At 47.3% G+C, this 23,148-nt stretch overlaps 2 protein-coding genes across 2 annotated transcripts; one reads left to right on the top strand and one right to left on the bottom strand.

Moving 5' to 3' along the window:
• Positions 1-1,550: 1,550 nt before the first annotated feature.
• Positions 1,551-3,859, bottom strand: COA4 (cytochrome c oxidase assembly factor 4 homolog). Its single transcript, XM_066621752.1, has 2 exons — positions 3,705-3,859; positions 1,551-2,062 (listed from the first exon to the last, which is right to left on the bottom strand). The coding sequence occupies exon 2, from the start codon at positions 2,022-2,024 to the stop codon at positions 1,770-1,772; it is 255 nt and encodes an 84-aa protein (XP_066477849.1). The 5' UTR covers positions 2,025-2,062; positions 3,705-3,859; the 3' UTR covers positions 1,551-1,769.
• On the top strand, positions 3,644-21,465 carry PAAF1 (proteasomal ATPase associated factor 1). Its single transcript, XM_066621751.1, has 12 exons — positions 3,644-3,869; positions 6,253-6,293; positions 6,601-6,704; positions 7,412-7,501; positions 13,572-13,670; positions 14,379-14,529; positions 15,673-15,867; positions 17,322-17,413; positions 19,152-19,267; positions 19,471-19,553; positions 20,387-20,469; positions 20,980-21,465. The coding sequence occupies exons 1-12, from the start codon at positions 3,823-3,825 to the stop codon at positions 21,055-21,057; spliced, it is 1,179 nt and encodes a 392-aa protein (XP_066477848.1). The 5' UTR covers positions 3,644-3,822; the 3' UTR covers positions 21,058-21,465.
• The last annotated feature ends 1,683 nt before the right edge of the window (positions 21,466-23,148 follow it).

The raw sequence follows: 23,148 nt of genomic DNA, 5'->3' as shown, positions 1-23,148 counted from the left end.
GTTTTGAGGTAAGTTGGGTACCCCAAGTGAAAGTACTGTTTGCTTTGCAAGCTGACTCTGGGCACTTATCCTAAACAAGGTTTCCACAACTGAGCTGTCTAATTTTTGTTGAACATGCACCTGTGTCCAAAGTTTGAGACCATCAAAAAATTTCTGCAGACAGGGTTAGGCAAAGATTCATGACTTCACCTGCTCCAATGCAGATCTCTGCTTGCAGAGACCAGAAATTCTGGAGGCAGAATCTACAAGGCTCTGGCTAGAGGGGTCACACTACAGCACCAGGCACAACAGCATAAAGATGTATGTTAAACCTAGTCAGCTCCTTTTCAATACTTGAGTGCCATCTGGTGGGAGGAATGAAAACACACCTGCTGAAGCAGGAGAGGCCAACTTTGGAAGTTTTATGTAATTCTGTTGCTCACGTAGTAGCACCTGGAGGAGACAGCTGGTTTGCATAATGGAGAAAATCCAATTAGGCTCTGAGCAAGAGCTAACAATCTGATGGATAGTCCTTATCACATAGTTGAGCCATGTTTCTTTGAGCCTCATGTCCTAGACCTCTACTAGCCAAGGCAAACTGTCAGAATTAAAAATGGAAGAACAATTTCATTTTTACTCTTTATTTTTTACTCTTTTACTCTATATTTTACTCTTTACTCAAAGTTTAATCTTGGTGTAAGAGGAAGAAGTCCCTGCACTAAGAGGAGCACATCTGTGTCATTCTCTGCCAGTCACTGTCCTAAGCATACATCTTCTGAAGGCAGCGAATTCTGGGGCATAACCACCCTGGGAATGAAGGCATGATCCAGTGCTGGTGGACTGGGGAACAGCAAGCCCCAAGCAGTGAGTTATAGAGAGGGGCACTCACAGAAGCCTTTAATTTCTCCTATCCTTAATTTCAGGACCAATAGGAATGGGAGTCATTTCAACCTGCATGAGAAGCATACATGAGATACATGCTTCAACGATACATGAGAAGCATTTTTTAAATTATGTGTACATGTGCCAGGAGGCTGTGATTGACTGGAGCTTCTCTGTGTGCATTGAAACAAACAGATAGGATCACACTTGACTTTTTATTACAGTTTTCATGTCTAAGAAAAACATGAAACATGATTTTGATGGGCAACACCTGGTCCATGGAGTCCAAAGAAGTAACGCAATACCTTTTTCCATTAAATGCAATTTGTGCAACCCTCTCCTAGATTTTGCAGTCAGCACAAGCTGCACTTTTTTCCAGTTGTTGTGCTGATCTTATTTATATCAGTACGTATCGCCATTTGACTAGTTAATTCATACCACTTTTTGCAAACGGTGTCAAAGCGTAAGCTAGACATTTCTGAGATATTCCAAATCAGTTGCCAGATCACTACAAAAATGCATGTTGGCTTCAGTGAAAACACTGTTGGTCCATAACCACCTAGAAAGATGAAATTATTCCCTCTGAAAGAGAGTATTAAGGGCCTGCCTTGGGTAATTGGCAATGTTTCTTTCAGAAGAGAGATGTTAAGAACTCTTTAAGAAATGCATCTTCAGAACACCCTGAATAGTACCCTTTTGAAATTTATTGTTAAGAAAATATTTCCTCCTATTAGAAAAACGAGAATCTGGTGCCTGTAAAAGAGTCTTTTGATGCGTATGCTGCAGGATCAAGCTCTTCTTCTGAACCCAGCAGCAGCTCTTTAAGGAGTCGCTCCTCCTTGGCTCTGTACTTCAATACTCTGCTAGGTGATTCCATAGTTTTCCTGAGCTCCCCAGTTTGCCTTTAGTCAGCCTGTGGTGTGATGTGGCTTCTTTCTCCGCTGCAGCTCTTCTGCGCGCTGCTTCTGATGCTCCTTCATGCACTCTTTGAAGCTCTGCACCTGCTCTTGGCATCTCCGCCAGTCTTGGTGCTCAGCCATGCACTCCTGAACTGCGTAGTGGAGAGCAGCACAACCAGTGCGTGAGATCATTTGGTCCAGGGGATCCTCTTCCTCCTCTGCTTTTGATTTGTGGCTCCAGTTGTGACCTGATTGACTCGACATCTTGCGTCTGAAGAGGAGGCAAGGAACTGTTTCTTTGTCTGAAAAGAGAACATCCCTGTTACAAGTCACTGTTGCCTCTGACTACCTTGTGACTGGGTGCTGTTTGGTCCCTTTCATATATGAATAAAACAAAAGAGAATTCACAACACACACACACACAAAAGTGCAAGAGGAAAAAAAGGACTAAGCAGTTATACCAAACCCTTCCAGAACCGCTATATCAGTGGTTCCTACAGGTGGTCTGCAAGACCCTGAGACTTGGTCCACAAGGTCTGGGGGGGGGTGATGACCTTTGATCACTTCCGGTGTCTCAGACCACTGAAGTGCCGGCTGTGGCTGTAGGTATCAGTTCTCCGCTCTCTCTGGCTGTCCAGTGCTGCTGAAGTGCCAGCTATGGGAGGGTCATTCTCCACCCTTTCTGGTGGTGTGTGGAGGAGTGCTTGTGTGGTGAGATGCTTCCCACTGACCACCAGTGAGGGTGGAGAATAGACCCTTCCCCCGCAGCTGGTATTTCCATTGTCTCACTGAGTGCTCCTCCACAGACTACCAAATTGAACTATTTTTTGTGTGTTGGGGAAGGAGGGGTCCGTGTGCATGTGGTCCACAACAATTCCAATGTTTGCCTCAGTGGTCCGTGGGCTTCTAAAGGTTGGGAACCGCTGTGCTATAACACTGGAGCAAATGTATCTAGCCGAGGCTGTTCTTGCTTTGTGGTGACAAAATCCAGAGTAGGGTCTGAGCAGATTATGGGAGACATGAGGTTCAGGTGCACTCTAAGCTCTTTACCAGACAGTCCAGCGCTGTGGCTGCACTGGCACTTCCTACCAGCTCTCAGCTTACTCTCCTAGTGCTGCCTGGACAGTCCCGAGTCCTGTTCTCCACCTGCTTGTGGAGTAGCTGGAGGGGTGGAGTAGCTGGAGGGGGGCGAAGCACTCAGCCTGGCAGGGGGTGGGCGAGCGGCCCCTCCCTTCGGAGCCATTCCCAGCGGGGGGGGGCAAAACGGAGCGGGAGGGGGAGGGAGAAATCCGTATGGCTCTGTTTTGCCCTCCCCTGCCAGGAATGGCTCCAAAGGGAGGGGCCGCTCGCCCACCCCCCTGCCAGGCTGAGTGGTCCGCCCCCCCCCCGTCCAGCAACGTGACAGGCTGGGAGAGTTCTTCATTTAAAACGTTTTTAAAGCATATCCTGTAAACTTATTCACAAAAGTAAATCTGTTTAATGGATGGATTTGATTTTGTCCTATGGGGGTGAAATATTTTCCTGCTTGATGACGTCACTCCTGGCCATGACGTCACACCAGGTTAATGACATCACTTCTGGTGGGTCCCAACTCATCATTCCAAAAAGTGGGTCCTCTGAGGGGGGCCTCAAGCGTAGCCTTCCCAGACTCAGTCCACCTCCTGGACACTAGGGGGCTTCTTTCTGCAGCGGGGGGGCGGCTTGACCCCCCCTCAAGGCCTGTGACGCGGGGCCATGTAGCCGCCTTCCCCCGCGCCAGCTACGCCACCGCCTGCAGCGCCGCGCTTCTCCTCTAGGTGGCAGGCAGGAGACGCCACCTGTGACGCGCGGTCTGCGCATGCGCGGTGCGATCCCCTCCCCTCATTGTTGGCCAGTCAGGCAGGAAAAGGGAGCGCGCGCGCTCTCCCCCGCAGCGCCCCGCCGGCCCCCCCGCCCCGCGCTCACCCCTGAGGCAGGCAGAGGCCCCAAGCTGCTTCCGTGGTGGGCCGCCGCTCCCGGCCTTTCCGGGGGGAGGGGCGCGAGATGCCTCTTCCGGGGCGGGTCCGAGGCGGCGGCGGCCAAGATGGCGGCGGTGGTGCGGCTGCAGAGCGACTGGGACCAGGAGCTCAGGTGGGGGGGGCGCGGAGGCCACGCCCCAGGCCGCAGGCCACGCCCCCTGCCTGCTCTCCCTACTCAGGCAGACCTGCAGAGGGTCCTGATCCCCAGAGGCTGGGGAGGGGCAGGGCAGGTGGAGCAGCTGCCCCCAAGGGCCTCAGGCAGCAGGGTGGTGGGGCGCCCACCTGCCCCCCCCACTAGCCTCTTCTGGCCTGTGGAACTCCCTGCCGCAGGATGTGGGCTGGCACCTGGCCTGGAGGCCATTCAGAGGGAACTGATGGAGGGAAAGGCTATAGCAGGTTGCAAGCCCTGATGGTTCTGTGCAGCCTCCTGACTTCAGAAGAGAGCTGCCTCTGGTGCAAGGGAGAGCCGGTGGTGTAACTGGAGGGGGGCAGAGCAGCCAGTCTGGCAGGGAGTGGGCAAGCGGCCTGTCCCTTCGGAGCCATTCCCGGCGGGGGGGGAGCAAAATGGAGCCATATGGCTCCGTTTTGCTTCCCCCCTGCCAGGAATGGCTCCAGAGGGGCAGGCCACTTGCCCACTCCCTGCCAGACTGGCTGCTCCACACCCCTCCAGCTATGCCACCGGTGAGGGCACCAGGATGCAGGTCTCTTGTTGTCTTGAGTGCTCCTTAAGGCATCTGGGGGGGCCACTGTGAGAACAGGAAGCTGGACTAGATGGGCCTTGGCCCAATCCAGCAGGGCTCTTCTGATGTGCTCTCCCCAAATTGGGCAAGGAAGAGAGGCACAAAGCAGAAGGGAAGATGCTGGGGGTGTTTCCAGCTCCCCCCCTCATCCAGGCTGTCTCTCCTGCTGCTGCCCCCCTCTTCCTTGTCCAGTCCAGAGAGGAGACTGGTACAGCACCAGGTAAGGGGCAGGCAGCATCTCACCTTTGGGGCCTTGCAGTATCACCCAAACCACTCCCCCCAGTGCAGTCAAAGGAATGCATGCACATATCAGCCCCCCCCAAATGAAACCCACCACCCATACTGCAAGGAAGAAAGGAACAAAGCAGAAGGGAAGACACTGGAAGGGCTCCAGCTTGCCACTCTCCCCTCATCCATGCTGCCCCCTCTTCCTTGTCCAGTCCAGGGAATGGGAAGAGAGGAGACTGGCACGGGCAGGTAAGGGGGAGGCAGCATCTTACTTGCCACTTCAGGTGCCAGGTTTGGAGCCAGCTGTGCTTGACAGCATTTCCTGATGGGTCCTGGGAAAAAGACCACTCCCCCTCACCACTGCATACAAAGGTGTACTTACAAACACCAGCCCCCCAACACAAAACTTACCCCTTCCCCTCCAGTGCACACAAGGGCATACATGCACATACCAGCCCCCACAGCATGAAACTCACTCCCATGCTGCTTCCTTGCTGCTGCTTTTTAAAAAGTGAGTTGGCCAGAAAAATCCTCCAAGTGGAACCTCTTCACTTCCAGCATTCTCTCCACCCTTCACTTCTCCTCTGGCATGTTTTCTGGGCCAGCAGGCAGAGGATGGGGCAAGCAGGTGGAATAGTGGTGCAAGCTGGGGAACATGGCAGATGGGTGCAGGATCACCCCCTACCAGCACATCACCTCTTGCTGGTTGAGGAGTTCAACCAGCCTCACAGGTGGTCTGGTCTTAACTTTTGCTTCTGAGGCACCAGGTACAACCATGCTCTCCATGGTCTGTCAGGTGCTGCCCTTGTGATCCTAGGCTGACCCTCAGGAGAGCTGGCAAACCCACTTTCTCAAAAAGGAGAGTCCCTTTCTCCTCTTTTCTGATCCCTTAAATGCATGCTGCTTCCACCCATATCTCATTAATCATCCCAATAGGTCCTTACTTTCTTCTTGAGAAAGTGACCCCCCCAATGCTTCTGCCCCTCTTTCTCTTTCATACAAGTGCTCTTCAACCCCAAGTGGCTGAAAACACTTCTCTTCTTAATTTTCCCCCTTAACTGTCAGCTCCTCTGTCTTCAGTGTTCTTTTGCCATAGCAAATCCTCTGAAAGGCACCATGCTTCTCTTTAATTGGTTTCCTTTGCTAATGTTCTACTTCATTCTCATTGCCCCCAGTGCTTCCCTTCTTGACTCATATCAGATTCTTCTGTTGCCCCCCCCCCAAGCTTATGCCCTTTCAGGGACACTCTCTTAGGTGAGCTGCAACCTCTGTCTCTCTCATTTCTTCACCTCACCGGTCTTTCAGCTTTCAGGGGAATCCATTGTTTGTGTTGGGGAGCAGTGTGATTATATGGGGTGACAATGGCTGCCTATCACAAGCCCTGCTGGCTGTAAAGTTATAGTATAAATTCATATAACAGAAACGCTTCCTTCTGGGGCACTATTTTAGAGTGGCTGTCTCTGTGGATACTGCCTTCACATGTACAACTGGCATTCTGAGGTAACTGGTGCTTTGTCCTCTTCATAGGAAAAATGAAGGGGAGGCTTGGCTGAGCTGCAAGAGCCCAGGTGAGCAAGAAGAATTCTCCTGCCCCAGCACTTTCAGTGGAGATGGTGTTGTTCCATCATGTTTTCATCAGACCCATTCTCTTTCCCCCTCTATCCCTTATCCGAAACCTTTGAAAACTCAGTCATTCTGCCAGATAGTCACACATTAAGGCTGCAGTCCTACTTACCAGAGAGTAAGTCCCATGGACTAAAATGGGACATACTTCTGAGTAGACATTGGGCTCTAAGTTTGTTTTTAAAAAAAATAATAATAGTAAATATATTATCATTAGAGTGGTAATATCTAAAAACTTTTTTTATGCTCTAGGGAAATCTACTTTGTATGGGTCCCTGACTTGTCAGGGCCTGAGCGCAGATGGAATTCCTGAAATCAGAGCTTCTGAAGGATTTGTTGTCAGTGAAGTAGCAAAGGTACTGCCATTTCAGTCTGTATGGTTAAAGGGTAGACTAGTAAAGAGAATTAATCCACCAGCTTTTTAATACATAATTTTCCATGTACTGGTTTATTATCTGAACATCAGCCTCATCTGTTTTATAAACCTTTTGTTACTTTTCCTTCAGCATCCTGAAGTTAGATGTCTTGTAGTGTAATCAAAGACTTTTCCAAAGTAACATTGTTTATTGGCTGTATGTTCTGGCTTTTGACTGTCAAGTTCCCAGAGCAGTTTCTGGCATTTTGGAATACTGTACAGTGAGGAGAGCCAGTGTGATGTAGCCATCAAACTTCTCGTAGGCCAGACACTATGTGTCAACCTCACCTTCCACATAGGGCTGCTGTGAGGATAAAAATGGAAGGAGTTGCATGTATAACACCTGTTTCTTCTTGGAAAAGGGCAGAATGAAGGAGAAGTGACTATGTTTCCTCTGAAAATTACTAGGAGCTGTTACGGCTACCTACTGACATTCTGGTTCAGTTTTTCAGAAGATTGGACCAAAGATATTAGACTAGGCTTTGCAGTTGGCAAATATATTCTGCTTTTATATTCTGCAAATATATTCTGCCTGGTCCCCAAAGCAACTCCCAGCATGTAGAAAATAGAGAGCCAGTACAGTACATGCAGTGATTTGATTTTGATCAGTTCTATGTTACCTCTTCTTTTTTTTTCTACATACTACAGAAAAGTCTGCTTGTTTCTTGCCCCCGTGAAAATGCCTCCACCAAATTTCTGGCGCCATACACCGCCTTTTGTAGAATTCATCAAAAAAGCGTAAGTATTTTTACAAGAGGATTTGGAAAGTTGACAATGAAAATGCTTCCTGAGGTCATTAAATGCATTGTAAAGCTCTTTGAATTAGGAACTTCTTGATAACTCTGTTCTAACCACTTGGAAGTAGATCCGGAAGCCTCTTGTACTTGGTACATTGTTGTTTTGAATGTGTGTAATGTGTTTTGCTGCAGCCTAGATACTGCTAATACAGTCTGCCCTAATTCCTTTAGAGAGGAAGCCTTGAAATTCACCGTGCCATTGTTCTGCTTCAGACTGTGGTGTCTGATTTTTCATAAGTATTAGCTTTTGTCCTTTTCCCAAACTTATATAACTGGTAACTTGTAAATAGATATTCTCTGTACGTGTATCTGTGTCTTTTTTTTTTTATTAACACACACTTACCTGTGTCCTTCTTGATAAACTTCTTCAACTTGTATTTGAGAGTCACAGTCGGGTCGATATATAGGAATTCTTTCTTTTAATGCTTGAGGTGATGTGCAGTATTCAATAGCAAAACATACAGGTTTTTGTTTTTTTTTAAAGTATAATAATAAGTATTTATATACCACTTTTCAACAGAAGTTCACAAAGCAGCTTACAGAGAAAATCAAACAAATACATACAACCTGTAGTCAATTCATCAGGTGAAGTGAGATGGAAGCAAATGGCTTGAATTCTGATATGGAAGGGGGGAGGAAGTGTCATTCTTTGCTCATCCTTTGCCCAACTATAGGGTTAATAAGTTATAGATGCCAGGTTTTTATGATTTAGATACACCAATTTTATTTCAATTTTTATATGGCTGGAGATCCTGTTGTGGTAATTGAGCTCTCCTTGCCTTCCTTCTCTTTCCCCTATGTTTTCCTTAAGGAAAGCCTCAGTGTAAGGTCCTCAGGAAAGAGGCTTCCCAGAGCTGCTTTGAAATCAGCACCATTGCAGAAAGTCTGTATGGCCAAGCAGACAGACTTTCTGTGGGTTCCCTTTCATCTTATAGTCACTCTCCCCAAAAGGAAACAGATTGTATGTAACCAGTCTACCTGCTGGAATCGGCATGTGTCAGCCTGTGGGGCATCTGAGCCAACCTGAGCAGGTCTGAGGGCAATTAGGGATGCCCAGGTGATTGTAAACTATACAATTGTGATGTTGGAGACACCAGTGATGTTGGAGAACTTTGGCTTCTTCAGGCCGGAAGCCGCCTTGGGTGCCCTTTGGGGAGAAAGGCAGAATACAAATTTTGTGTTTGTGTGTGTGTGTGTGTGTGTGTTCTGGCTTGGCTTCCTCTGAGGAAGCAGTTGTGTGAGTTCAGGTTTTCACCCACCTTTCTGCAGAACACAGAGGTATAATGGCATCCAGAACATGCAGGCCCAAAGTACAGATAGAGACCAGTCAGCTATGACATATTAGGGAATTCTTTTGCTTTATGATTGTCATAAGTATAGCCTGCTTGTATTTTTGCTAAGTTCTACACCTGTCAAAACCCAAGTTCATTTTCAAAGCCTGCTTGTTTTATTCGTTTCAGCTAGTATTACCCAACACTTCCCCTTGAAGGTTTAATAAAATCATTGGCACGTCATTGACATCCTTCAGTCTTGGGAGACTCTGGTATCACGCTCTGAAAAGTGGTTCTGGAACAGCGTCTAGTGTGGCTGAAAAGGCCAATTTGGGAGTGACAATCCCTTCTACACTGGGAGCAAATGTAGTCTGTCCCTGGTGTGTCTCCCTGGCTGTGGGCGTTCCTTCTTTGCCTCAATCTGTTGGGCAAGTCCCTCTTCAAACTGGGAGAGGCCATGCTGCGCAGCCTGCCTCCAAGCGGGACGCTCAAAGGCCAAGGTTTCTCATCTGTTGAAGTCCATTCCTAAGACCTTCAGATCCTTCTTGTAGATGTCCTTGTATTGCAGCTGTGGTCTACCTGTAGGGCACTTTCCCTACACAAGTTCTCCATAGAAGAGATCCTTTGGGATCCGGCCATCGCCCATTCTCACGACATGACCAAGCCAACGCAAGCGTCTCTGTTTCAGCAGTGCATACATGCTAGGGATTCCAGCTTGTTTCAGGACTGTGTTGTTTGGAACTTTGTCCTGCCAGGTGATACCGAGGATGCGTCGGAGGCAGCACGTGTGGAAAGCGTTCAGCTTCTCATGTTGTGTGCGAAGAGTCCATGACTTGCTGCAGTACAGAAGTGTACTCAAGACACAAGCTCTGTAGACCTGGATCTTGGTATGTTCCGTCAGCTTCTTGTTGGACCAGACTCACTTTGTGAGTCTGGAAAACGCAGTAGCTGCTTTACCGATGCGTTTGTTTAGCTCGGTATCGAGAGAAAGAGTGTCGGAGATCGTTGAGCCAAGGTACACAAAGTCATGAACAACCTCCAGTTCATGCACAGAGATTGTAATGCAGGGAGGTTAGTCCACATCCTGAACCATGACCTGTGTTTTCTTCAGGCTGATCATCAGTCCACCTTCATGTCCTTGTGGAAAGACTTGATGATGCTGAGGAGCCTGGGTGGACATCCAGTCTTGGGGAGAATCTTGAAGCCGCCGTCCCTGCTGACCAGGTCGAAAGCCTTCCTGAGATCTATGAAGGCTATAAAGAGTGGCTGTCATAGTTCCATAAGAACAGCCCTACTGGATCAGGCCATAGGCCCATCTAGTACAGCTCCCTGTATCTCACAGCAGCCCCACCAAATGCCCCAGGGAGCACATCTGATAACAAGACACCTGCGTCCTGGTGCCCTCCCTTGCATCTGACATAGCCCATTTCTAAAATCAGGAGGTTGCACATACACATCATGGCTTGTAACCCTTAATGGATTTTTCCTCCAGAAACTTGTCCAGTCTCCTTTTAAAGGCATCTAGGCCAGATGCCATCACTACATCCTGTGGCAAGGAGTTCCACAGACCAACCACATGCTGAGTAAAGCTGTCTAAGGGAGAACACCATATCAGTGGTGGACCTGTTGGCTCGGAATCTGCACTGCGATTCTGGATAGACACTATCTGAAAGTACCTGGAGCCTCTTTGGTGCAACTCAGGCAAACGGCTTTCCTACAACGCTAAGGAGAGAGATGCCGCGGTAGTTATTGCAGTCACCCCTGTCTCCTTTGTTCTTGTACAGCGTGACGATGTTTGCATCCCTCATGTCCTGTGGTACTCCACCTTCTCTCCAGCAGAGACAGAGGATTTCATGATGCTTTCTTTCCCAGGTGCCTTGCCCAAGGCTCCCTTGCCACATGAAGTCCAGGGCCACATGAAGTTCTTCTAGGGTTGGTTCACTGTCAAGCTCCTCCAACACAGGCAGGCACTCAATGTTGTTCAGCAATTCTTCAGTGACTACGTTTTCTCTGGAATATAGCTCAGAGTAGTGCTGCACCCAGTGTTCCATCAGCTGCACCCGGTCCTGGATGACCTCGCCTGTGGCAGACTTCAGAGGGGCAATTTTCTTCTGTGTTGGACCTAGGGCCTGCTTGATACCATCATACATCCCCTTGATGTTGCCTGTGTCAGCTGCTATCTGTATCTGGGAACAGAGCTGGAGCCAGTAGTTGTTAGTACATCTCCTGGCAGTCTGCTGGACTTTGCTGTGAGCAGCTCAGTGGACCTGCGGGTTGTGCTCACTGGGACAGACTTTGTATGCTTCTAGAGCTCTCCTCTTTTCCAGTCATTGAGGAAAAGACCGTGATGACAGCAAAGCTCTAGCAGGCGTTGGCCATTTTTGTGAAATGGCTGGCCATCTTCCCAGTGCCGAACCGACCTAAGCAAGTGGGCCACGAACTGTGATCAGCACCAACTCTAGCATTGAAGTCGCCAAGGATGAACAATGATTCTTTCTCGGGGACTTTCTTGATAGTGGTGGCCAGGTCATCGTAGAATTTGTCTTTATCTTCTGCTGGAGAAGGCAGAGTCAGTGCATATGCACTGATGAGAGTGACAAGTCCTGCTGCTGAGTGGAGCTGCAGGGACAAAATTCTTTCACTTCCCACAGTAGGTGGGATGATTGATTCCAGCAGGGTATTTCTGACTGCAAAGCCAATGCCATGTTCCCTGGTCTCATTTGGTGGTTTTCCCTGCCAGAAAAATGAGAAATTTCTCTCCTTGACAGATCCTGAATCTGGTAACCTCGTATCTTGGAGGGCGACAATGTCCATCAGCAGTCTGCTCAGCTCCATGTTGATGGCAGCTGTTTTGCGTGCATCGTCGTCAGAAAAGCCAGGTGTCATTGTCCTAACGTTCCAGGTGCCCAGCTTTAGGGCAGGAGTTTTCTGTTGCCTGGTGCAGAGTTGTTGATCCGGTTGTCCGTTTTCACCCTAAACCCCACGCAACCCATGAGGTTAACAGACTATGGCGAGGCAGCACCTTACTGGCTGGGGACTGCCCAGCTTAAGGCGGGTGGTAGCCACCCAATGAAATGCAATGATCTCTCCCACTGTCGGAAGCAGCCGCTGGCGTCAGGCTCTACACCAATTGAGCAAAGACTTATAACCAGTAAACTGCTACTTCCCGTGTTGTGCTGACGCCGTATGGCGAAGTTGGAGTGTCCTCTCTAGTGCGCGAAGCCTGGGTAAAGAAGGTATGGAGGATAGGCTGTTACCCATGCAGCAAATCCCCCCTCTCCACGTCACTGAAATGGTCTAATGGAAAGGCAGAAGCCAATACGGTTGGTTCCAGCAGCATTGCAGAAGTTGCCAGAACGTGACTATGTTCAGCCATGAACTGCCACAGGGACTCCGGCTCCAGATTTTGCCTCAAGGTTGACTCCTGAAGCCTTTTCCATAACTGAATGTAGCCACAAGGCAGTGGAGGTTTGGAATCAGAGTTTTCCTTCTCTCAGATGAGCTGCCTTCCCAGGCTCACGAGTCCTATCTACCCGGTGGCTATTTAGTTGCCTCTTACGACAAGTACAGAGGGCCTATTCTTATCCCCAGCCCCCAGGGGAGTATTTAATACAATACTCTTTTTGTTTTAATTCTATACCTGTCTGTGTTTGGATGAACTCAGTCAAAGCCATTCCCTCAACTCCTGGTTGTTGTTGTTATTATTAATTATTATTAGTAATTAGTATTAATTAATTAAGTATTTATATACCACTTTTCAACAGAAAGTTCCCAAAGCGGTTTACAGAGAAAAATCAAATGACTAATGGCTCCCTGTCCCAGAAGGGCTGACAATCTAAAAAGATGCAAAAAAAATCTAAAAAGGGCAGGAGGTCTGGTCTAGAGGGTAGAGCCTCCGTTTGCCTGAAGATAACATCCGCAGGTCGCCAGTTCGAGGCCACCGGCACTGTGCAACCTTGAAGCAGCTGACAAGCTGAGCCGAGTTATTCCATCTGCTCTGAGCGTGGGAGGATGGAGGCCAGAATGTTGCGACCAGATCAAGAAAGTAACACCTGAATGTTGTGGTTCTTGAAAGATAGAACCTTCTTTCAATTGTAAAAATCCCTGCGGGGATTTAAATAGCCTGCCTATGTAAACCGCCTTGAATAAAGTCTTGAATAAAGACCAGGAAAGGTGGTATATAAATACCTGTATTATTATTATTATTATTATTATGATTAAAAGAACACCAGCAGGCAGCCACTGCTGGGGTGAGGAGGGCCAGTTACTCCCCCCCTGCTAAAAAGAGAAGCACCCACTTGAAAAAGTGCCTCTTATCCAGTAAGCCAGGGTAGTTATGTACAATTGGTTAGGTTTGGGGGGAATTCTCTGTATATCAGTGAAGATAGTTTGTGAGCACCCTCCCTGCCTGGCTTTGTCATCGTGATGGCAGCAGAGGCTACTAATCTTGACCCTGATATAGGAATAAATGAGGGGAAAGGAGAGAAGCAGCCACTTCAGAACTCCCCACCACCACACCTGTGTTATCACTGCTTGTCACTATTCCCCCCCCCCCCCCGACACACTAGGGTACTTTCCTCTGTCCATTAGCATAATAATCTGGCAGTCAAGTTTCTTAGATAATGTTTAGCCTGTGGCTTGTGCAATAATTCATGGACTGCAGGATGTGACTAGTGCCAGTGCCTCTTGCTTGGTGCTCTTGTAGACTTTCCATTTCTGTTTCTGTCTCTTTTTGTTTAGATCACTTGCCTTGACATCTCAAGCGGTGGGGGTCTTGGAGTCTCAACCAGTGCTGATGGGACAATGAAAATTTGGCAGGCTGCTAATGGAGAAATCAGAGTAAGAACCAGATTGTTGTTTGTGGGTAGAGCAGCCTATTGTTATTCCGCTCTCTTTTCATAAAAGCTTCAGGTGCAGGAACTTGGCTGCTATTCACCATGTTGAGCAGAGCATCAGTCAATCCCCATGTAGCAGCCTGGTTAACAAGGAATTCAAGAGGTTGAAATAACTGCTCCCTTCCTCTTCCAAGACTTTTCTCTGCACAGTGCTTTTAGCAACAGTGACTTAGTTCTCACTGAGGTGGTAAACCTATATCTGGGCTGTACCCCTGCAGATGAGGATTAGCACATTGAAAAGAAAACTCAGACCCCCTTCCTCCCTCAGATGCTAGTTTTCTGTATGCAAGGATTCTGTTTATTTTTATACAAATATAGTATTCAGTTAGGTGAGTTCTGCAGCATGGGATGCACAAAGATTAAGCTGCTTAGCAAAGACTAGGCCCAGTGTGCCTTGGAGCTGTGGGGATACATTTGCCTCTTTTTTGCAGCTGAGCTCAATCTCACTGATCTTGATCATTGCTTTGGAATACTGCTAGTACCTCTGTAATAACTTCTACTAAGGTAGTCAAGACATGTCAATCCCAGCTGTCAGGGAGGCAGTCCAATTAGTGTTTTGGGAAAATGAAGTATGTTCATTGCTAGATGGCATGAGAGATAAGATAGTGTTCTTTAACTGTGGTGCTTGTACCTAATTCTTTTGTCTTCCCAGAGACATTTGGAAGGCCATGTGTATGATGTGAATTGTTGCAGATTTTTCCCATCAGGCATTGTGGTTCTGAGTGGGGGGATGGATGCCCAGCTAAAGATCTGGTCTGCAGAAGATGCCAGCTGCGTTGCAACATTTCAGGGTCACAAAGCAGGTACAGAGAATTGACAGCTGAAAAAACAAGACATTTGTGACAGTTGCATCAAGAACACATCAGCACTGGCTGTTTAGGTCATTTGGTTTGATGCACTCTGAAGGGTCTGCAATGTATCGCACATCTATGCTGCTTCATCTGGTGTTGCATGCACAGTGGTCTTGACAAAATTGTGTCAATCCTGTGTGCCGCTGTGCAAACCTGTGTGGAGTTGAACTTTGTCCTTTGCTTTCTTTTGTATTTAACTCTGCTTCAGAGTGAAGGCGAAACCAGTCCCATACCCTGTGCCAAGTAATGCCAAATTCTCTGATCTGTGACAGGACTCCAGTTATCTCCCTTACCTTACTTGCTCTACTTTTGCTGTAATTCATCTTTGTTCTGCTGCCTGTAATACTACAGTTTCAGATCAACATGAATCCTGGTTGTGGGCACACCCAGCTGGTTGTGAATGTCACTATTTCAACAGCTGCCCCGGACAAGTAATGGAAGGAAGGGCAGGGTCTTGGGTTGGCTGCCAGGATCAGCCAAAAACACTGAACCTCAGACCATATTGTTCTGTTTGGTCACTTTTGTCCAACAAGCTGTAACTTCTTAATAGGCTACCTATAAAAATGTTGCAAATGGTTCTAAGCACCCAGTTAGCAGAGGCAGAGGAATTTACTATGGTAGAATTGGTGGACTCTAGAAAAGGCAGGAATGGATTCCAAATGGAAGGAATGGATTCAAAATGGACCAAATAGTTACCCCCTCCTTAAGTACTGAGCTCTAAAAAATACATATTATTGAAGAGGTACCCACTTCAGGAGGGAGGCCTCAGAAAAGGCAGAACAGGCCTCTGTCTTTGAGGATAGAAAATTGATTTTCACCCAAGCTGGAATGGCCACTCTGCAGGCTTGTCCCCCACCCCATTGTGGCACATTGCAGTGGGGTCTCTAGATCAATGCATTCTCTGCTGACTCCTTGAGCTCTTCAGTTCTTTGCTTTTGGCATGCTTTGGTCAGGGTTATAGGGATTGGTGTGTAGTGGTGGCTAAATATGAATTCCATCTTTGAGGCTGCATGTTGGACTTAATGAGCTACAGTCTTTCCTTTGCTACTAGATAATATCTGCTTCTTCTTGAGAGGTTCCTCTGCTCTCTGGCAGGAATCCTGGACACAGCCATTGTGGATCGAGGAAGGAATGTGGTCTCCAGCTCTCGGGATGGCACCGCCCGCCTCTGGGATTGTGGGAGATCTACTTGCCTGGGGGTTGTGGCAGATTGTGGCTCTCCTGTCAATGGTATTGCTCTGGGTGAAGCTGACAACAGCCTAAACTTGGGATCACCTGAAAAAATACCCAGTAAGTAATGACATCCATCAACTCCTCCCTGTACCTAAGCAACTGACGCTTTGGACCTGCTATTTGACAAATCAAGGTCAGGAAGCAGACTTGTTTTGTACAGTATTTAATTTCATGCAGGAAAGTGGGGGCAGTTTTTGTCAGTCAGCAAGACACAGGAAGGCCCACAGCTCAGTGATCGAGCCTATACTTTGCACACAGAAGGTGTCAGGTTCTATCACTGACAACTTCAGCAAAAAGGCCTTTGGGTAGCAGAAAAGATCAGGAGTCTGCAGCAAGGAGGCCCAGATCGAGAAGTGGGTCTTAACCTAACTTCAAGTGGTTTGCAGTAGTGCTGCTGCTGCCATTTTATTTTGAGCTCAGGCCTGCACAGTTGGAACTCTAGGGCTGAGTTCCAGAAGGGTAAATCCTGCCAGACCCAGTCGTTGCTTTGACCAAGTTTCCCCATCTTCAGTGGACTCCCACAGCCTCCTGCCCATCTTCCTGTCCCTACAATCCCTCTGATGCCTGACTCACCTCACCTCGCATCCCCTTTCTTGCCCTCTGCCTTTCAAAACAGACATCGGACTGTTGCCATACTACTCTTTGCCCTCCTCTCCTTCCCATTGACCTGGAAAGGAAGAAGGAGCAAAAAGACCAGCATTCTCAGGTTGCAAGGCACAGGGCAAGCAGAGAAGAGGACTTCTGGCCTGCTAGGTCTTGCAGGTGGTTCCCGTGTTGCGGGTTGGGGTTTGAGGTGGGTTACAGACCAGGGGAGTAGATCGCAGTGGGTTAGATGGAGCAGTGGTCCAATGAGATATAAGGTTGATTTGTATGTTCATAGGGCAAACAAAAAGCCGCAAGGAAGAAGGGAAGCCTAGATCCTTGACTTGACCATTTTATGTATGCAGCAATAGTGAGACTTGTGGTTCGGTTTTCTTGTTAGAATTCTGTTACAAGTCAATAAACAAAGCTTTACAAAAGTATTCTGAGATTAAGGACAACAATTAAAAATGCAATATAAATGTGTGCTCCTTGTTGTCTTGTCACAGCCTGCAGGAACAAACATGGTCTGCCTGATGACCAGGGCTTGATGCCCTGGCAGGCAGCCATGTTTCGGGTGCAGGAGTAAGGGAAGAACCTGCTCCTGACTTGGCTTCCCATGCTACTGCTTCAGGAACTGTTCTCCCCTCTCAGCTGGCTTCAAGCATTGGGAGCAGACTTGGGGAAAAGTGCTTGGGGCAACAGAGTGCCATAGAGAGGCCAGCCGTGAGAGGCACCAGCTCCTCTTGCCCATAGATTCCATTTAGTGTAAGAATCAAACATGCATGCTTGCCAACCTGAAATGTTAGAGGGGCAGACTTGTGAAGAGGAGACGTGGCTGCCCCTTCACTTCTACTTTGGCCCTAATTCTGGCCTTGGAAAGTTGCAAGGTAACTGGCCACTATCCCAATCAATGTTTTTTTCCAAAACAGGCGAACGTGAAATTGGAACAGAAGGGAAACTTTTGCTCTTGGCAAGGGAGGACAGAAAGTTGCAAGGTGTGGGCTTGCAGAGCAGGCAGCCGGTAAGATGCTTTTGACTGTGCTGAGTGATGCTTTTTTTTAGTTTGTGCCCTTGGATGCATGTGTATTTGAATGGAAATGAAGGAGCAGAGTCAGCACCAGGATCCAGCCCTGGGCCCCCTTGCACAGATATTCTGCCCTAGTCCATCTTCCCCCCCCCCCCAAGTTCACCCTTCCACACCCTGTTTTCCCCTCTCTATCCCTCAGCCTATCCCATCTTAACCTTCCCTTCTCCCCTGCTTACCTGGGAACTAAGTAAGTTCCTTTCCCTGCCACCTTCCTGCCTGCAGTTCTTCAGGGGGTGTGATCTGGGGTAGGGAAGGAGTGGGGCGTGCCCAGGACATTTCCTCCTCCTGCCCCAACGACCAGTAGGGAATGTTCCCAGGAACCCTCCAAACTGGTACCTCTACTCTGGGTGAATTGCACATAGATTTCAGACAACAGAGTTGTGCGGTTGATTCTAGATTTTTAAAGTGCACTTTGGGGCAGTTGCAAGTCTTGCAGCAACCAGAGGTGGATAGATAGGGCTTATGGAAGGTCCTGAGCTCCCAACACATGACAGCTAAGCCTGCCCTCTAGTGCTGCCTTACTAGTAAGGCAAAGCCTAAGGCACATGTGCAGCTATTCTGCTGAGAAGAAACAGGTCTGGCTTGGGTCATATCTTGGATGGGAGACCACCTGGGAGCCTCATGTTGTTGCATGCTGCCCTGGGAGTTATACTGAATGGCTGCCTTTGAATTTCCTATAAATATTTTATCAGTGTTTATTATTATTTAGGTAACATAGGCAGCAACTCAATACAGACTCCCAGGGCAGTGTGTAATTTCAACAGAGTGGGCTCCCAGATATTCTCCAGTATCTCGCTTTAAACTCGCTTTAAGTCAAGCAGGATGTAAATATAGCAGTACTGTACTTCAGGCTAAAATTCAGTGTTGTGTCTAACACAGCTTTGCTGGCACAATACTGCCACTTTTCAGCCAGACCTACCACTGCAATTGGTTGAGGGCCAGCACCATCAACCCATGTTAGTCATGGACACAGATGTTTGGGCCTTGGGGGTAGGTGACCATTTCCATTGCTGCCCTTGGCAAGCATCTGTTGAACTGCCTTTTCACTCCACCCCCTGGGTTGTCCAGGGAGATGCTGTTGAATTCCTGTTGCTTGAAACACCAGTTGCTCCAATGGCACTGCAGCTGGAGAACAGTCTGTTGACTTGGAAATAGGGCAGAGCGACTGGCTTTGCTCTTTGTCCCCTGACTGATGACTGATTTGCACAACTGAATTTCTGTAATTTGTCTTATTTTGTATTATCATGAAGAGCTTTGCAGGGGATGTCCATGAATGCACACCCCTTTCTCAAGTGGTTGAATTCTGTGGTTAATATTACAATTCATATTTCAGTACCACAGGGTAACACATTTTTCTCCAGTTTATCCTGTCTCCCTTGTGTAGATTTTGGATTGTGAATTTCTTGGCTCAGGTCTTCTCTTTGGTGCTCATCCCATGTGCAATGTTATGCACATAGATGGTGCTATAAACGTAAAATAATAATTTGCAGCAGTGCCCAAGGTATGCATTGCTCTGAAGTCAGGTTCTGGCCAGTGTGAAAGTGGCCCTTTCCCGCCAGTTGCTCTGCTTAGCTCTGCCCCTTTCAGAGAAATATTTTCTAACTTGATTGTTATCTTGTCCAGTTCCTGGACCAGCACTGCCAGTTTCTTTTTCTTGCTTCCTCCTCCTCAGGTTTTTCTCTTCATTGGCTCTGATGCATTTAACTGCTGTACATTTCTCTCCGGTTTCTACCTCCTGGCAGGGACACAAGATGGAAAAATATACCAGCTGGATGTGAGAAATACCAAGTGAGTGAGTGGGATTAAACAGCAGTTCTTGCACGGCCCTGTCATCGTCATTTCCAGGTTGCTCCCGTTATGTATGTCATGGCTGAAGGAGAGGGGGGCATATGCAGCAGCCCAGCTCCCCTCTTTCTTAGACTAGAATCTGACTAACCTGTTTGTGAGCCACTCTGCAATCCAGACTGGATTTTTCTTGCTGCTCTTTCTAGGGCTCCAGTGCAAATTATCCATAGATCAGGAGCACCAGTGTTTTCCCTGCTACCTTACAAAGATGGGTTCCTTGCCAGCCAAGGTAGTGCATTTGTTTACTTTTCCCTACAGATCATCTATTTCATTTAATAATGTTTTTACTGCTATTCATACAAATTCCATTTGCTGTAGTTTTCAGCACAAACCTTCACAATAACATGACACATCTCTGGGAACAGCAAAGCATTGTCAGACGGGGCATACATAATATTGTTTGCCACTGAACATTTCAAGTTGCCTTCAGCAGGGGTTCTCCATTAAGGGGGAAGAAAGAGTTTGTTTCTCCTGGATAAAAAGCCTCACTGCACCAGGGTATGTTTCTCTCAGGATCTAGCAGACATTGTTCATTTGACTGTTCAGAATCTTGCAGAATTGGGTGGGCAAGGAAACCTAATTGTCATCTCATTGTGCACATTGTGAGGCTTCTGATGTGAACCACAGTTTCCTATACAGTGAATTCTCAATTTAATGAACTGTGAGGTAACAGATTTTGGAAATATTGGACACAGTCTGCTTTCCTGTTTTGCAGCAGTTGTTGAGGGAGCTCTGTAAAATAGGTAAGTATGTGGAAGGGGTTTCCTGGAAGGCTTACCTAGGAAGGTTCCTAGAGGGGCTGACCTCCTGGAAGGGCTCCCTCGATGCTGCCTCCACCAGGGTGCTGTAGGAATGGAGACATTCCAGAAGAAGAGGAAGGTCTCCATTTCTAGAGTGCCCTGGCTGAGGGTGGAGCAGGGAGCAGCAAAGTTTGACAGTCTAATATAGGAAAGGACTTCAATCTGTCTGAATTTAACAGACTTTTGACATTAACAACCCCCCATTCGCCTGTTAAATTGAGGGTCCAGTATATTTAACAAGTTGCTCTGCACTTATTTCTAGGTGATGGTACCTGTTTTATTGTGCAGCAAGATCTTGATCACATCATTGAACTGACCGGACCAGACTGTGACCCTGTGTACAAGGTATTGTAAAAAAATACCTAGCTTCCTTGTGGTCTGAGCAAAGAAATTTTACACAAAAGAAAAGGGAAACCAGCCCTGAACTCCAAAGACCAAGGCACAAAAGAAAATGAGTGGGTATAAAAATCTATTATGATAAAAATATTTTTAACATAGTAGATGTTTATTACCCTTTTTTATTCTAAGAAAAAGACTTCACAAACGTCTATGGGCCCAGGCCCAAAGAAGATTTGACTGCTGGCTTCACCAGAGGTACAGCACTGCCTTTCTCAAATAAAGCAGAATAAAATAGTCCATGGCAATCAATGAGCATCTGAAGGCTAACTCAGTGGTGGGCCTGACCATTATTGTTGTTTAGTAGTAAACAAGAAGTCTGAATTTTAATTATAACTCCCTGTGTTCACCATCAAGTGCATCTTTTCCCAGCCCCTTGGAATTAAGATGGGGCTTCTGATCTTACTTTCGTGCTGTACAGAGCTTCAGACATCTCTGTTGTTGTTGTGGTCTTTTTAGATGGCTACGTGGGAGAAGCAGATATATACGTGTTGCAGAGATGGGACAGTAAGGAGATACCAGCTTTCAGATCTCTGACTGGATTGGAGCTATGAATACTGGACTACAAATACTGGACATATTTCAGGGATTACTTAAAAACACCACTTTGAAGCAAGCCATACCAGTGCTGAGTTTCCAGGGTTTTGTGCTGTGGCAAGATTGGAAAGATACATGTGTGAGGCCTGAAGACCATGTTAAGATAAAATCCAAGATTCTGCTGTAGGTAAACCGCCTGCTGAGGAATGTAAAATGAAACCACCTTGTGCAATTACACCATTTTCCTGCACTGAGCAACCGGGAACATTCATTCTTGTTTCTGTAAAAGTCTTTCGTATCTCATCGGGTGGCTGTTGTTTGTTCCTAAGAGAGGGGAAAGGGACTGGTGTGTGCAAGAAAAACCAAGGCCAGCAAACTTCAATAAAAGGAACGTGTTTTTTGCAACTCCTCCAGGCCTTAGCTTTGTCTCTTTCCTGACCAGAGACCAAAACTGCAGAACACGTTTGTTTTCACTGCCTGTCTTCCTCCCAGAATTACTTCTTCCTGATGATTCTTGTTGCTTATCAGAAAGCACTTTGTCAGTTTTCTGTTTCCACCTAGAAAGCTGCTTTTAATAACCAGCTGCTTTTAAAGTTAAATTCATTCTGTCAGGAAGGGCATTCATTGATTTTTTTTATTTTTAAGCCTCCACTCTTACTGTTTGATTTCCAATAAAAGTTACAGATAACTTTTAAAAAAAAACCTTACTGGGTTCCCTTTTATTTTTGACAGAAATTTCTGCTCAGCTCTGTTATCTAATCACATAATGGAGATATAGAAGTTACTTTGAGCATGATTGTGGAACAGTGGAAGGCATAACAACCAGCTTGCAGGATTTGTAGTTCGCCTCTGCAGCTGTTGCAATGCTACAGCTCCACCAATCTTTGGCAATGTATTTTTAGTGTTACCTGCACTGTCCAAAAGAACCAGCTACCCTCCCACACCCACTTCCACTCATAAAATCCAAGGGAGCAACTGAAAGCAAATTCTGTTCCACTCAGAGGCTGGCCCAGTAGCATGTTACTTGCTCTGTTTTAATTGGCTCCTACAGGTATTGCACCTCATACAGATACGGCAGGGAAATAAATTAACATAAACCTCCTCAAGCATGATCTCAGTTTAACTACATGGTATTAGGCTGGTAGTTCAGTCCAACCCCCTCTGACCTAGATGAAAACATCTCCTTCCCCAGCTCCCTCCCACCTCACTGCTTGGCTTGTACCTCACAAGGCAGTTTAAGCAGCATTTCTCAAACTATGGGGACCCACTTGGGACCTGATTTCAGGTGGGTCTCACAGAGCCTCCAAAGAAAACAGGGGTGATGGAACCATCAGAGAACTAATTGTCTCAATCCCTGAAGCTATTCAAAAATCAGATTGCTGCTACCTCCCTGCAAAGACCTGAGCTCTGCAGTTTACAAGCTTGTGTAGATAGAGGGAGATAAATGTATGAACGTCTTTTTTTGGATGTGTTTTTTTCCAAGTCTGCCAATGACAGATGGGGGGGCAGGTGAAGGCTGAGTCCCATAACTAAGACCCTCAAGCCTTGAGGCTATTCATTAGGGCTGCCTCATTATGGGAAACGTTTGCCTCCTCCCTGCTCAGCCTCTGCAATCCCTCCCTCTCCCCCTCCCCCTCTGCACACTTCCATATGCCTCCTCCCTGCTCAGCCTCAGAGGTGACGGGTGACTGCAACAACTACCATGGCATCTCTCTCAGCGTTGTAGGAAAGCTGTTTGCCTGAGTTGCACTAAAGAGGCTCCAGGTACTTGCAGAGAGCGTCTATCCAGAATCGCAGTGCGGATTCCGAGCCAACAGGTCCACCACTGATACGGTATTCTCCCTTAGACAACTGCAGGAGAAATGCAGGGAACAACGACAGCCACTCTTTATAGCCTTCATAGATCTCAGGAAGGCTTTCGACCTGGTCAGCAGAGACAGCCTCTTCAAGATTCTCCCCAAGATCGGATGTCCACCCAGGCTCCTCAGCATCATCAGATCTTTCCACAAGGACATGAAGGGCACTGTTGTCTTCGATGGCTCCACATCAGACCCTTTTGACATCCGAAGCGGAGTGAAGCAGGGCTGTGTT

Source organism: Tiliqua scincoides, chromosome 3 (genome assembly GCF_035046505.1).
Source record: "Tiliqua scincoides isolate rTilSci1 chromosome 3, rTilSci1.hap2, whole genome shotgun sequence".
NCBI lineage: Eukaryota > Metazoa > Chordata > Lepidosauria > Squamata > Scincidae > Tiliqua > Tiliqua scincoides.
The sequence above is the reverse complement of the archived record's forward strand: the minus strand, read 5'-3'. Positions and strand labels throughout refer to the sequence as shown.

What these genes read in the sequence shown, in the direction of transcription:
- PAAF1 (XM_066621751.1), top strand. Translation starts at nt 3,823, where the DNA reads ATGGCGGCGGTGGTGCGGCTGCAGAGCGACTGGGACCAGGAGCTCAG. An exon ending in GCTGAGCTGCAAGAGCCCAG is followed by an intron (nt 6,294 to 6,600) that starts GTGAGCAAGAAG and finishes TTTATGCTCTAG; the next exon opens with GGAAATCTACTTTGTATGGG. An exon ending in TGGGTTCCTTGCCAGCCAAG is followed by an intron (nt 19,554 to 20,386) that starts GTAGTGCATTTG and finishes ACTTATTTCTAG; the next exon opens with GTGATGGTACCTGTTTTATT.
- COA4 (XM_066621752.1), bottom strand. Translation starts at nt 2,024, where the DNA reads ATGTCGAGTCAATCAGGTCACAACTGGAGCCACAAATCAAAAGCAGAG.